General features: G+C 36.2%; 1 protein-coding gene across 7 annotated transcripts in view; it reads right to left on the bottom strand.

Annotated features, from left to right (window-relative positions):
- The window catches only part of astn1 (astrotactin 1), a 267,228-nt gene extending 253,835 nt beyond the window's left edge, over nucleotides 1–13,393 (bottom strand). For all 7 annotated transcript variants that reach the window (XM_087811062.1, XM_087811065.1, XM_087811063.1 and 4 more), the window contains exon 1: nucleotides 13,096–13,393. In XM_087811062.1, coding sequence (XP_087667188.1) covers nucleotides 13,096–13,375 — 280 coding nt within the window. In that variant the 5' untranslated portion in view covers nucleotides 13,376–13,393. The remainder of the gene's footprint in view (nucleotides 1–13,095) is intronic.
- Nucleotides 13,394–16,190: the final 2,797 nt, after the last annotated feature.

Here is a 16,190-nt window from a genome sequence, read left to right as displayed (position 1 = left end):
GATGGTCCTTTTATCCCAGCAAGGTTTAGTTGCTTCACCTCTTTTAAAATATGCTATCGCAAGTTTACAAAATGTGACTCTAGCGCCTATGAACAACCACAAAAAAACTAATGAATTGAACAAAATGTAATTACAACTAGAATTATATAGAATTTTCATTATGTATTTCATTATTTTTAGAAGACCTACGCAGCATAAATCGGAACAACAAAGCAGCATTTGCAAAGTGTTGCAATACACAATAAAAGTTATCAAGTATCTTCATTCTCTCATAATATTTCATAATGTTTGTCGAAAAAACCCATATACAGAATTTAGGTGCAGACAATAATTCTCTTGACGTATACATTCATTCATTATCCGCCGTTTATTCCTAAGAGAAGCACGGGTGGGCTGGAGCCTATCCCATATTCTTCTGGTGAAGCGAGGGTGGGGGACACCCTGGACAGGATGCCAGTCTGTCGCAGAGCACACAAAGACACACAACCATGCACACACACACACTCATATCTATGGACAATTTCTCCAAGTTCCAAATAAACCTCTGTAGGTTTTTGGACTGTGGGAGGAAACCGGAGTGCCCGGAGTAAACCCATGGAACACAATTGCGCTTACCACTGCGCCCCCTGTTGAAGTCATCACATGACTTATCATAGGCCTGCAACATTTGGCATGGTAATGTTTTGAATATTAAAAAGATTTTAGTAAAGAGTAATCAAGTAAAAAAGATGCTCTAATCCGGATTTCACAGGCTTTTGTTCCTCCTCCGCAGCTGCAAATGGGCTCTGAACATCTGAAACTACTCTCAATGGGTTGTTCATACATATGATTATTCAAGGCTACAAAAAAAACCCAGCAATCAAGTAACATAAGAAACCAATTTCAGCCCTTCCAACTTAGACACAACCAGGCTCCAGTTGTTGCTTAATGTTTAGACATTTGTGAAACACACCTCACAACCTTTGGTGTAAGGATTTGGTGTATCCCAATGACACTAAAAGGTATTTGTTGAGGGTGATCGGTAGAACATTAGGAGAACATAATCTAAGAACACATTGCCCGTGCAAGATGTGCGTCATTGTGATCACAACAGCGACCCAGGTTTGCGGGAGGCGTCTATGTTTGTACTCAGATAGTTTACAACGCATGTTCTCTGTCATTTTGATTTGAGAAAGGGTGTGGAACTCAAGTCATTCAGGAGAGACTCAAATTAGAACCATTGGTCCTTTTCTTGGGAGGAAACATTTGAGGTGCCTCATGGGATCTATTTAGGATACCTTCGTGATTACTACCACAAGAGGGATACGAAGGATTTCCAACTTGGCAGGGCAGACCCAGGATACGTTTGATGTCTCCTAAATTGTCTGGGAACGCCTCGATATTCTCCCAGAGGAGCTGGTAGACATTCCTGGGTTAAGGGAAATCTGTGCCTTTTTTGGCTGCTACCCACAGGAGCTGACCTTGGATAAAGAGGAGAAGATGGATGGATGGATAAGGTTCTGAGAAACGTGTACATCAAACCAATGTTTAACCCTCTGAGGAAGTGTCTGGCACCTCAGTTGTGGTAGAGAGCTCCCACCGTGTCAGTCCTGACAACTTATAAATCCTTGCAAAGTCAAATTTGCAATTTTCTGACAATTGCCATGAAATGTGTATTAGTTGTAAAACATCAAACCCATAGTACAAAAATGATTTACTTTACCCTATGTTTTGAATGAAGATCATAATGCAAGTTTTATGAAGGTCGATAACAATCACAACATAACATGTAGTCCTCCTTTGAGTTCATTAAGCTTCATACGTGCTTTTAGTGTCGCCTCTTTACACAAGGCTAAATCACATTTTGGGCTCAAGGTAGCAAAAGAGGGATATATATTGATCAACTTTCCTCAGCATGCGGACCGCGGTGCGGCTTAGTTGATTGAGACTAGAGAAAAGAGGAGCACTATGCTGTTGCTGCTGTTTTCATCAGGGTTTCAATCAAGAAAAGGACAAGTTAGATTCAGAATCAATAGACCCATTTATGATCCGGCTCCCAGGTGGAGGGCATCGATTTTCTGATTTCCAAAGCTTCAACAATAATAAATCTCTGATCAAAGCATTTATGTGACTGTAAACTGATGATAATCAGGTTCTGTGGAGTGAATACATCTCCGAGGCCACCTGAATTTCAAATACACAGTAGATCTATTTGACTTAACAGTACAAAGTCCAGGGCCAAAATGTGTGCAATGATGGCAAAAAAAGAACAAGTTGAAGACATCATGTATTAGTATCAAAGCAAATGGATTTGGAACAATATTTGATTCAATCAATCGTTTATTTCCTTACCTTGTTAAATAGGTAAGCTCAATTATAACACCATCTATGTTTTTTGAAGAAAAATAGATCCTCTCTAAGATTAAGGGATTCAACGTGTTCAGTTCAAAGTGTTTAGAAGATATTAAGCATATATATAATAGCCTCACATATTTTTTGGAGAAAGTAAAACCAATCATCTTTCCACACAAAAAGGTATTGTGTTAGATTGATAACAGTGTACCCAAGTAGAAGTAGCAAGAACTTTATTTTATATAGAATTTTAAGTTTAATGAAAAATACTTTCACATCATGCGGTACCCTTAAGTTCAGGTTCCTGTAGTGCTTGACAGAAAAAAACAGGATTAAAAAAATGTAATCATAACTCACCAGATTCTAGCAAAAATAATACTTCGAAGAACATTCTGCACATCTATTGCAATATCTAAAGACTTTTTTATTCTTGCAGGATTTTCCCTGATTTTCTGAGACTCCTGTGTTGTTCTCGTTGTTATCTTGACCTTTAAAGTATATATTTTATTGGGTGTTGTTTTGATCGTTTAGGCGCTTTGTGACCCTTTGTCTGGAAAAGCGCTCTACAAATATAAATTACTTACTTCCCTACTTACTATTATTGAACCTTACATCTTTTTTCTTTGAAACATGCATTTACATTGCCCTTTGGGGCCTTCTGTTAAAATTAGCAGAGCAAAGAATAAATTGGCCTTTTTTTTTTTACAACCAACACAGGTAAACCTCTGATGCATGCACATCTAATCTACATTTATCCAGCTTTCAGGGTTGCTCAGCTACACCATGAAAGGTTGTTTTGGGCACTCTTGTGAAATGTCAACCCTCAAGACTCCTCTTCAGCCTTAGTTGCGGAAGACTTATCTGGAGTCAGTGCTGCGTGTAATTGCATAAAAATGGTTTCTATTGCCTTTTTTGCGATATATTTCAGCACTTATAATACACACTTTTAAAATTGTGATACATGAGGGAATTAACAATTTTGGTGTTTTCTTTTTCTTTGCGCTTTCTAGGTTTAACGCATGGGCAATGGACATGACAAAGAATTATTTTTCTGGGTAGTGCAATACGCATTGGGGACCTTGAGTAGTGCTGTAGGAGTGACGGATGGAATGAAGGTGAAATAGGACCGGAAAATCAGGGGATTAGATCTCTGCCCCTTTCCTGTTTCCTACAGAGATGGACGGACTGACAGATGAGGTTAGAAAGGTGTCTCAATGGAAGATGGAGTTTGCTGATGATATAGTGATCGGTTGTGACAATAAGCAGTAGATGGAGAAGAAGCTGGAAAGGTGTATGTATCTGCTGGAGAGAAGAGAAATTAATTTTCCTAAAAGCAAAACAGAAAGTAAGGATCCAATTTCGGTTGAACAGGTACCGCAGAGATTCCGCCAATATTCTCACCAAACCCTGAAACCACAATTTAGTACTAATTGTGTTTAGTTATCTGATTATATTTTTCTTATTTTGAACCCACTTGATGCACTTCAATAGCTTTGGATAAAAGCATCTGATAAATGACCTGTAATTTAACGTAATGGATGTGAGTAAGAACCAGTAAGTGGACTGGTAAAAAAAATGTACGTAGTAGAGGTAGTGAATACAGATGAGTTCAAATATCTAGGATCGATCATCCAGGAGGTTATAGCAAGATCGCTGGCAGGGGGGAAAAGGGTGATCTGCGACAGTTTGGCTTGAGTGAGCGCGAAGCTTTACAGTAGACCCCCCCATGATGAATGGTTTAGAGGAAGCAAATCCGACACATAGGCAGGAAGCACAGTTAGAAGTGACAGCAGTGAAGGTACTGGAGTTGTCATCGGACGTGACTTGAAAGGTAAAGATCAGATGAGAACAGCCCATTATAAGTTTGAGATGCCAAACTGGTATGGTATGTATGCGTCAAAGGAAAATTAATTGTACATCTTGTATTAAAAGTGGAGACACCAGGAGAAGATATGATTACAAAGAGGAGAGGTTTGGAACCAAAGATGCCTAAATCTATGAATACTAGGGGTGTATAGGACGATTTGATACGTATCTAGATACATGGGGTATGAAACGATTCAGGAGGGATACATTTTAGAAAGAAACGATTTTTTGACACGTGAATACAGAACCATGTCACTGTATTACTCTAACACATTACACTTTAAGAACTTTGGAAAAGCCCTTGACAATGAAAACACTTAATATTCAATTTTCACTACTGACACAAATTAGAGAAAAAAAAAAAAAATAACTAGTACATTTCAACAAAGATGTGAAAGAAATACAACTTTTGGAGAGAGGTCTGAGTAGGCTCAGATCTGGGAACAATGAGCTGCTACTGAGGTCAAAAATGATAACAAACATATACAATAATTCAATTTTTAATAATAAAAATGTAACGCATGTCTACCTTACTGTGTAGAGTCTGGCGAGATTTTTGCGGGAAAGACAAAGAGAAAGAGAATCAGCAAGCGGGGCTTCCAGCTGTATGTGGTGTTTCTGTCTGAACACTAGAGGTACTAGAAGTGCACTGGATGGAGCTGATGTAGTGAAAGAGAAGAAAAGTGAAGTGATGCTTTAAGTTATGCTACCTACTATTTTGATCCTTTATATTATATATATTATATTCAATAAAGTGAATTAAGTAATCTAACGGCTACTTCTTACGACTACACAACACTGTATTGCTGATAAAATAAACTTCAGTTTCTGTTTATTTTAAACCGATTCATAACTTTAAAATCAGACAATTGTCCGGTTCTCGGTACATTTAGATCAGTCCAGGGGATTGTTTGCACTCACATCTATTAAATCAAAACCGATTCATGTTGTTAGTTTGTTACATCCCTGATGCCTTAACCCTTGTCCCATCAAAGGCCTGAAGACAAATGTGTTTGAGGTATCCCTTTTGTTGTCCATGGGTCCAGGGAAAAGTGGTCGAGGTAAAGCTGATGTGAAAACAGAACTCTCCTGACTCTAATGTTTAAAAATGTTTAAGTCTCCCTTTCTAAGATTCAATAAAGTTCTCCCCCGTTAAATCAACACAATAGTTGCCCTTTTAAGTTACTACTAAAACTAAATAACGAAAAATATTTTTTGTTCGTAGGAAGATAAGATAATGGCCTACATGCGAGGCGAGTAAATGTTCTAGCAGTTTTAACATAATACTCAAATTCAAAACACCAAGTCATCGTTAAAACACTCTTGAACCCTAACCAATGGGATTGTATAATTTTAGTTGCATTGCAAGACAAACTTCTTTAATGTTAAATTAAAAAATAAACAGAAAAATACTGAGCCAGGAGTATTGTAGGGACATGACTGCATATATATGAGAACTGCAGTCGGGTGTTCTCATATCTCTGTCTTACAACAAAGCATTTTTCACCATTTTCACTTTAAAGGTGATTCATTTAGTGGTTTGGCTGCTTTTATTGAGTTAAATTTTCTGTTGTTGATTCTTTGTTCTTCTTGTTCTTAGCAAGCAGAAAACAGAAGCCAGACAAGTAAACAAGCATAACCTCATGCATCTAGCTAAAATAACATAACACCACCAACATCAAACAACTTCAAATTCAATTTTTTAAGAAATTATGAACGTTCCGTTAAAGTATACTGATATTTATTTTAACTGTTCTTCTCACAATTAACCAAAGTGATTGATTTCAAGAAGGTTAGTGAATAAAACATTGACCAGTCGTATTTTCTGCAGGTTATATTTTCGGTTTGAGTTGTAGTACAGAGATATTGGTTGTTATTGGGTAATGAAGGGAAAAAAAACTTTATTATATTGATGTTTATTTATTTGATTTTAACAGTAAATAATGAAGCAAATTAAAAAAAATGATATTAGCTTTTTTTAATTATCATTATCAAATCCTACTGAAGCAAGAACTTGAATTAAAAGGTTTACTCATAACGTGTTGATCCATACTTTTGGTACTTTCTGCTAGTTCTGAGAAAGCCGATACAATTGTTCAAATCAGTCTATCAGGTGGGTTTGGAAAGGACAAAGGAAGCCATATTACCTATTTGGGAGATGCATTTGATCTGCGAAACAAATCAGTGTACTCAGGAAGTCCAGCTCTCTCTTACACACACAATCACAATTTAACCCCAAACTAAAACTGTCAGAACACAGTTCCGAACCTAAAACAGTGTTTTTAATGAATGCAATCTCAAAAGTTGGTTAGCACAGAGACACTATTGTGTGGTGCCCAATATGGAAAAACAAGATGAGAGGAGAAACAGGTAACGGATTAAGGTGTGGAACTATCTTCTCTATGTTGGATTATCAACTCAACATAATTCATTCATTCGTTCATATCCTGCCACTTATTCCCTTAATAGTTTGGTTAAATTCACATTTTCTTGCAGAATATAGTTTCATTTATATCCATCTTCATGTTTAAGATGTGACCATATCTGTAGTAAGTTTCCAACATAAACTTTAAATATATTCTACAATTAAACACAGTATGTTTTGTAAAATAGTTGCATTATCAGCTTCTGCCAATTCACAAGTGTAACTTCAGGATCACTTCTAAGATGTTTTGAAGCATCCTCCTCCACTGCTCATGCAGCTCTGCCTGCTGAGAGTGTATCTGTGCTTCAGGATAAGGAGGAGCCATCAACTTCATCATTTACACAGGCCTCTTGATCCTTCATGAATCTATGTCCTCGGATCGTCACATGATTCCAAAAGTATCTGGATTAAAGGATGAAGATCTCTTGAAGGTAAGACTAGGCTACAGGATATCAGTAAAATGACATATTTGTGATTTTAAAAGATGAGCATTTAGAGGAACTTGGCAGCGAACTGCATTCTTCAGGGCAGTCTCATTAGGAAAGTTCAGAGATTGTGTTGGAAATATTCCTCGAACATTGTGGCTAAAGCAGAGAAAAGCTTTTCGGAGCTAAATTAATCAAGACACACCCGAGATCGACCAGGACTCAAGAACCGATCGCTCATATTTTCATCTCCATATTTCCATTTGATTATGTTATTGATGAACATGCAGTGAGGGAGGAAAATATACCTTTATTTTGAGTTTGTATTTGCTGTTGTTTTGTGCAACATATATATTCGTACATATGTAGAACTGCCAATAATTAGAGAATACGTGTTCAAATTAGTTCTTAAATTTCTAGTTAGGGAAATCAATTCTCTGGTTCTGAGCTAACAACAGCTGTAACAAGGCCAAAGATCCGTTATCATCACGGTGCTCGCAGTGATTTGGTTCCCCCACTTAAGTTTTGGTGTCCAAAATAAAATGTTTTGCCGTAAACCCAATCCTTCAAAATGTAATTAAAAATGTTGTCATGAGAGTGATTGGCAGCATAGATGCTAATTCTGCACTGGAACAAGCATGCCCTCTCAGCCACACACAATACATCCCAAAAATTAGACTCACGGTACAGGTTTGGCATGGGAATCAAATAAAACGTACGTTATAATTATCCCTATAAATTAGATAGATTGATAGATAAACTTTAATTATTCCTCTTGGGGATCTCCTTCGCAAAATTGTGTTAGAAGTTAGAAGTGTTAAACTAATAATATCCCGCTAGAATATGTTTACAGTACATAGAAGCTATAGTCTGCTTACAGACAAGCCTATAAAAGCTGGAACAGTAAATCTAGCGCTGGCTTCTACGCTGCTGTTTTGAAAAAAGAAAGTGTAGCAAAACAAATGGAGAACGGTAAAAAGAGATTTGTGAGTTTCAAGCTCATTTAACTGCCAAGAAAAAATTCAGCAGACATGTAATTGCTCTCAACAAACTTCTGACATTAAGTTGTACGGACAGCTGACACTTCTGACTCTTTACCTGAGATGTGAAAATTACTCAAGGAGAAAAGGTACTGAATAATCTCCTGGAGCTGATTTTGTTATGTGACCACGATGAGCAGATGTGCTCCAGTATCTCCAATTAAAAGTCAGCCACACAATATGTGTCGACTTTCAAGCTGCATTTTTTAAAAAGTCAAAGAAGCAGAATCAATTTTTTGAAGAAGTCTGATGATTAAGACGAAACAAAAGCTGTGCTTTTCAAGAAGATTTAAACTGATGGTAGACCAAAGCTGATGACACGGCTAAAGTAAATTAAAGCATTCCAGCATAGCCTTTAACAAGATTCCTGTTTTCTGCCCAAAATGAAGGCTTAACAACCATATTGAAGCCAAGTGTCTGATCTCTTTCTTGAAGCTTCAAACAGTGCAACAATTACTGGGTGTTAGTTTCAAGCTGAAGAGAATGGTTGAGAAGGCGGGACATCAGTCACAAAAACTACTTATCTGGAGTTAAAATAAACTAAAGGAAGCTTTGGTGCATCATTTCAGCTTTCATAACTGCATTCCTCAAAAAATAATTTGAATTACCATCTACTTTAATACACAACTTATTTATTTCCGTATATTTAGAAAATCAAATCATTAGATGCTCTTTTTTTTTAACCTATTAACAATTAACAATTAGGTGTACATTCAATTTATTGTTTTAATTTAACTTTTATTTTAAATCCTGTCCATTAAGACCGTGTATTGGCATTAATTTGGTGATACAATTCGTAGCGCAAATACAGGGGATATGATACAATATACAGTGATGTACTGCAATACCATAGGAGGAAAGATATATCTGTAGTATTGTCCGACTGCATGACTCCTGACGAAGTCTCGACTGCATGTATTTGTTTTGGAACCAAAATATGTCCAAACATCAGCAGCTGGAGTCGATTGTATCCTCTCATCCTTAGTCATCATCTTGATCTTGCGGTATTTCATTTTACTGGAGGCTTAATTGTAACACAATAATGAACAAACGTTGTGAACATTTTGTGATGGTCATTTTTTACATGTTTAATATAAATTTAATTTATTTTAAACACACTTTATTGGACTATATACCATATAAGAAATATGAATAGATAAAGCCCAAAAAATAAAATAAAAAATGTAATACAGTGCTGTGGAATTTCAATACAGTATTGTGGGAAAATAAATATTGCAATACACCGCTGTATCAATATTTTCTAACATCCCTAGAGGCATTCTGGAGGCTTTTGAGAAATGACATCAACCGAAAGAACTGAAAACTGATTCTATAGTGGCTGACAGGATAGGTAGGAGAACATCAATTTTGTATACCATGTAATTATTAACTTGTTACAGGATTCTAGAAAAGTAGACAACCCTAATAGCGATACTCATCTAACAACAACGTAAATACCTTAGGGGAGATTCTTTTTATGTCATCTTCTTTATAGGTCATTTGTAGTTACAAGACAGAGGCCATGTTATCCAGTTATAGACCAGCAACAAAACAGTTACAAGAAACCCTCTCTATTCCATTCTATCAGCTATTGATCTCTAGATCCTCTGAACAAGCAGAAACCAGGATCAACAACAAGCTTTTTAATATTAGTTTTTACTGGACATCATTAGGTTATAAATACTGCACCGCTTTCGTGGTGTTTTATGTTGTATTGTAACTTAAAAAACATGTTCTATCTTGAAGTAATCTTATTGGATGTTACAGTCAGACAAAAGGGGATGTATACAAAAGTAAACTCACTATAGATTCAACATGATTTCAACTGAAAAACATTTTTATTGATTTTAGTGATGCAGACAACATAAAACCGTGGCCCTGTCTTGTTTAGCGCTGCATTTCAGCGTTCCCATAGTGGGCCTCCCCTGGAGTTTTGGCTTTTGGCCCCCAGTCTGAACTCTGATACTTGACTCTGACATGCAAGTTGCTATTATAAATCATGCACCATGCGTTTTACAACTGAACCACGAATAAACAGAAGCATAAATGAACAGAATTTGCTTGGTAAAGAGAAAAATCTGTAACAGAAACCATACGGCTGTAGTATTTCGAGTCAAAACAATGTGCTGCAGGTTGTCAGCAGCTGCTCCTTATGCCAGGCTTACTATGAATAAGGTCATTTAAAAGCGAATTAACATCATGTAGCATTTACAGGCATACTCCTGCTTTAAAATTCCATAAGGACATTAGGGACACATAGTCGCCAGCATGAGGCTAAAAGGTTAATCTAGAAACTGCACTATTGGCTGTTTAACATTTTGACTTTAAGCCTAACTTATTTGAATCAAGGACTCAAATACCTGTCGCTCGGAATCTCATAAGAGAGCAAGCATTTCAAGGTAAGGTAAGGTAAGGTAAAACTTTATTTGATACAAAATAATGACGCAGGGAACAGTTAACAGTTCATTAATACTTCCAAATTAGATCAGGAACTCTAAAGAAATTCTTTATCATATTTTTTCATTATTATTTTCATAATTATTTGTATTATTAATTACTAATTCTGAAGAGCTCCAAACTCAAAGAGATTTCTTAAGCAATGTCTAAGATTCTATTTGTTATTCCCTTACATATAAGAAAATTTCTCTGCATCCACTTTTTTTTCTTTTTAAAAACAGTCAAAAGAATTGAATATGCTATACCTTAATTCATTTCTTTGAATTAACCATGTTAATTTTTTCATTCTTGTTTATACTTACATACTAAAATATTTGAACTGTAATGACAATAGACTCAGTACAATGATCATACAGTATCTTAGACAAATTACTTGCAATTTCTTTCAAATTCAACTTTTCAACATTTCTTTTTTCTTCAGTTACTGAGTGACTTCCTTCTCTGTTCATTTTAATTACAAAATAAACAATATGGAAGACTATAAATGTGTTATGGTTTACATCAGGGCTGCCCAATATGTCGATTGTGATCTACCGGTCGATCACGAAGCTGTTGCGAGTAGATCGCATGAGATAATAAAATATGATGAAATGGAGAAGAGAGCTCAGATTGGCTGCTCTTGCTCAGATTGGTTGCTCTGCATGTCAATCAAATTGTTTGGTTGGTGATTTGATTGACATGCACAGCCGCCAATCTGAGCTTCCTCCTATTCCAGTGTATATACAGTTTTATTGTTAATAATGTACGTAAAAATGTAAACAATATTAACAAATACACAATCGTCTGAACTAATTTACAAGTGTGATCCATGACAGAAATGTTTAAAATTTAAAAAATATGTTTATGTTAGTCCAGTTAAATTCAGCTTTTCATTTGTTTTTTCCATGATTATGTAAAATAGAATCCCGGGTCTCTTTGTTTATTTAAATATGATTGATAGATAGATAATAGAGGAGTGGAAAGTGATGAAGCTGTCTACATTTATTTGGATTAACAAAGGAAAAGTACTTGCGTCATGCACAGATTCCTACATCTGAATATTTTTGTGCACTATGTTCTGGGTTTGAGTGTACGCATGTTTTTGGTAGGAAATCAATGCAATTCTTAGTACCTGAGGCCAATGAACTTGTCTGCAGTGGAGGATGAGATTTTAACACTACAGGCTGACACTGAGCTCAAGGCCAGGTCTCATGGACTTTTTCGGAAGTTACCCACAGAGGAAAAGTATCAGAAAATTAAGAAAACACTACTTTCTTGACTGCAATATCCGGCTTTACTCATTTATGTAAGTCAGCATTTTTATGAAGATTATTAAATGCACACATCCTTCCATCATGACTAATTATCAATCCATTCAATGCAAGTCATCTGAGTTAAGTATGAACTTACTTATTTTGAGCAAATCTGATGAAAGTAAATATTTTGCAATTGATCATTTTAAAAGTAACTTGCGAACCGAAAAAGTGTGGGTACACCTTGTTTACTTGGTCTTATAGACCAAAATAAATGATAAGTAACTTTATTTTTGTTTTGTCACCAAAAGTACCAACTGCATATACTAATCTCTGTTTTGCCTGCAGTAATAAAATGCTTTCAGCAGCATGAACAGTCAAGGAACCAACATGTCTCTGCTACTGACTGCAATAACCAATAAGATAGTAAAAATAAACCAACAAAACAAATGTAACGTAGTGTTATCTAACATATTTAAACTATATAAGAATAACATTCAACACTCTTAAATCATTTGCTAAACTACTAAAATAAGAAGAGATGTTTGGACTACTACAAATAATTCATTGCTGCCAGGTAACATATAAGCAGAGCATATGCTAACAATATTAAGCTGGGAATTATAACTCTTGAACATGCACATATTGTTATAGTCATAGGTGTGCTTAATGAAAAACAAATCCAATAATAAAAATCATGAAGTGAATCTACCTAAACTTTTATTTGTTGGACTTTGTTTTGATTAATACAAAGGCTACTTAGAAAGTATATAAACAGTAGAAGATTTTGAAATACTCTCAAAATATGATCGTTTGCAGTTTAACTGGTTCATTTATGGTCGACAGCGCAGCGGTTTGAGAGTGATGCTAGTTCAGAACCATGGACAGCGCTGAAGCTAACACAAACTTGTGCTAGCTTAGAAGTTACTGGACCAAAGAAACGGCTCTAGAAAATCGTCAAAAAAAAGGCAAACTGTGCGTGTGAAAAGTAGATCCATGTTGCAAATGTTTACGTGAACAACTTGAAGTGACAGTATTGAGATAAAAACGTGTCATATATTTTTAGCATGTACATGCTAAGTGTTGTTTATTAGCAACCGCTGCTGGATAAGTTCGCACACCGGTTCTTAAGTTAGGTTCATCTCAATTTTGACATTTAATATTAAAGTAAAATATTGCTAAACATCCCAGCTGATGCCTGTAGTTGACAGAGTCCGTGTTTTGATATCGATCATCTGGGTAGCATGGCCTAAACATTTGAAACATCATCGCCTCCTAAATAAGCCGCATTCGTCATGAAGGAATTCAAAGCCACTGACCGAGGACGAAGAAGGGCAGCTCCGTGTTCTCCAGGTCGTCCACCACCACCACGTCACCCGGGAAATCGTTCCTGACCGAGAACAGCAGCTTAGGCTCTGAGGCCGACGGGCTGTGCATGATGCTCAGGTCGTTCTCCCGGAGAAACGGCAGCGCCGAGACCGTGACGCTCTTCATCTTGCACTCGCTGTCCTGGTGCTGATCGTCGTCGCCGGTCAAGCCGCGGACCCGAGCCGTCAGGAGGAGGCAGGCGAGCCCGAGCAGAAGCGGACTCGGCCCCATGTTGATGCTAGGAGGATGTCGGAGGGATCGGGTTGGTTCTCTCGTCAGCTGCTCGTGTGTGGATGCGAGGCGGAGGAGAGAGCTGCGGTGACTGGAGGATGGGGAGAGGGGGGCGTGACGCTCCGGAGGGCTCTCGCTTTCCTCGTGAGCTTGTCCCCGAAATTAGAATGGTTCATGTCTGCACTAGAATGAAAAAAAAAAAACTTTCAAAAGGTAATGCAGTCTGATATTTCAAAATAAGAGACTGATCTAAATCTTTAATGTGTTGTAATAGATCATTCATTTCTTATTCTGATATTATTTGTAAATAATGAGGAAAACTTACTTTAGTTTCTGCTGTAATTCTCAAATACATAAAAGACTAAAAAAAAACGCTTCAAATAATAGAATACTTAATTTAGTGCTTAACTTACTGATATAGTTTGACTGGTAATGTTTATTATCGTTTATGTTTTTGCAATTATTTTAAAAAGAAGATAAAAATAATTTGTGAGTAAAGTAGTTTGAGTACAATAATCTAAAAATGTCCTCTGCCATCTGATATTTAAAAAAGCGACTGATCTGAATTTATAATATGTGATAATATATTAAAAAATATATATGTTATCGCCATCAGTTACCATTTAATATTATTTTACTATTTGTAAAACCAATAGGTAGCACTAATATAATTCTCTATTACTTAAATTCATTCATTCATTTATTGTCTACTGCTTTATCCCAGGTTCGGGTCGCGAAGAGCCTATCCCAGTATCATAGGGCGAGAGGCAGGGGATACCCTGGACAGGACGCCAGTCTGTCATAATTACTTAAATTCATGAATAGCATTTTCAAAAAGTTTTAGTGTTTAACTTACTGATGCTGTAAAATCGTATTCTTATTATGTTTGTGCCACCATATTACATTTAATATAAATTGAGACATAATGCATCAATTTCTACTTAATAATTTTACTTTCTGAAACAGATTTTAATAATTATCTTCAAAAAATCTACCTGAGAATGACCGGAGGTAGCACTATTATGTTGTAGCAAATTCAACATTTCATAAAAAAAAACGGCAGTTTGAAGAACAAGTTACAGTTAAGAAATAATTTGAGAAAATGACCTGTCTATAAAGGTAATGTTAAGTAGACCATATATTACACATTAATATACTAAACTGGTTCTGACTTGTGTCCGTGATGTCATGTCAAGAAACAGTGTCTTTGTAACAGCAAGAATTGGAAAGTATTATTAAGGCAGAAGAGAAATAACAAAACATTTTAAGTATTGAATATGTAATGTGGTTATTCTTGTTTGCAACATGGGGGGATTGTCGATTACCTCTGTGAAAATGTATCAAAAGTATATTTTTTACATAGTTATAGTTTTTACATAGCTCAACTAAATATCTTTAAATAACCTTTTTTAATTTTCACACATTTTTCCATTCAAGAGTTCAAGAGAAAATGGACTGGAAAAGTGAATTTAGCTGGGCTGGTGGTAAATATCTTAAGGTAAACATTGGGTTTATGTTATGATCGTTATGAAGTTACAATTGTTACATATTTTAAAAATAATACAATTCATGAATAAATTACACTCTGAAAATATTTTCAAAATCTTCATTAGTTACTTTGCTTTTAGTTTTAAATCCAGTCAACGCAGAAGCATGTGTAGTGCGACTGCTGGCTTGACCACAGTTAATCTAGACACCATGGGTCACATGATGTAGTGGACATCGACTCTTTAACATCTGGGTTAGCCCTTTTACTAAAATTGATCTATAAACTTGCTAAATGGCTTAAAATAATCCATTCCTGGATTACCAGAATGCCCGAGGGAAAAATACCATTTACGAAATAATCAATTTGTGTTTTTTCATGTGAAAATACACCAAAAGCATTACGAAGGAAAACTGTTTGTATTACATTTCGAAGCATAGAAAATATGAACTTTTGTGAGGTATTTTTCAGAGATTTTCCATCAACCCTGCACTGTCCCTCTTAACCTGAGTCGACTGTGGAGAATCAAAATTACTTCTTCTATAACAAAAAAACATGTTATATGAACAGATGGCTGTAGAGAAACCTTATTGATTTCTTCATTGTAAGTAAGTAAGTAAGTAAGTAAGTAAGTAAGTAATATTTATTTATATAGCGCTTTTCCAGACCAGGGTCACAAAGCGCTTAAACAATCAAAACACTACTCAAAAAAGTACATACTTTAAAGATCAAGATAATACTGAGAACAACACAGGAGTTCCAGAAAATCAAGGAAAAGCCTGAACAAATAGAAACGTCTTAAGATGTTTCTTAAAGGAGTCAGTAGACTCCATCAAGCGCAAAGAGAGAGGAAGATTGTTCCAAAGCTTAGGAGCAACAGCCTGAAAAGATTTCTCTCCTCTGGTCCTGAGCCGTGTGCGTGGAACCATAAGTAGATTCTGATCCACAGACCTCAGAGCCCGAGCTGGGGTGTAAGGCTGGATCAGATCAGTGATATAAGGAGGAGACTGACCATGAATAGCTCTGAAAGTAAGAACCAGAATTTTAAAGTTGCTCCTGAAAGAAACTGGAAGCCAGTGAAGAGTTTTAAGGATCGGAGAAATGTGAGTTCTTCTACTTGAGCGGGTCAGAATTCTCGCTGCAGAGTTCTGAATCAACTGCAGACGAGACAGCTCCTTCTTGTTAAGACATGAAAACAAACTGTTACAATAGTCCAGACGAGAAGAAACAAACGCATGGATTACAAGCTCCAGATCATGTTCTGACAACATTTTCCTAAGTTTAGAGATTTTTCTCAGTTGAAGGAAACAGTTTCTGGTCAGTTTTCTG

The sequence above is a fragment of the Callionymus lyra genome, chromosome 16 (assembly GCF_982586985.1).
Source record: "Callionymus lyra chromosome 16, fCalLyr1.hap1.1, whole genome shotgun sequence".
Taxonomy (NCBI): Eukaryota; Metazoa; Chordata; class Actinopteri; order Syngnathiformes; family Callionymidae; genus Callionymus; species Callionymus lyra.
The sequence above is the reverse complement of the archived record's forward strand: the minus strand, read 5'-3'. Positions and strand labels throughout refer to the sequence as shown.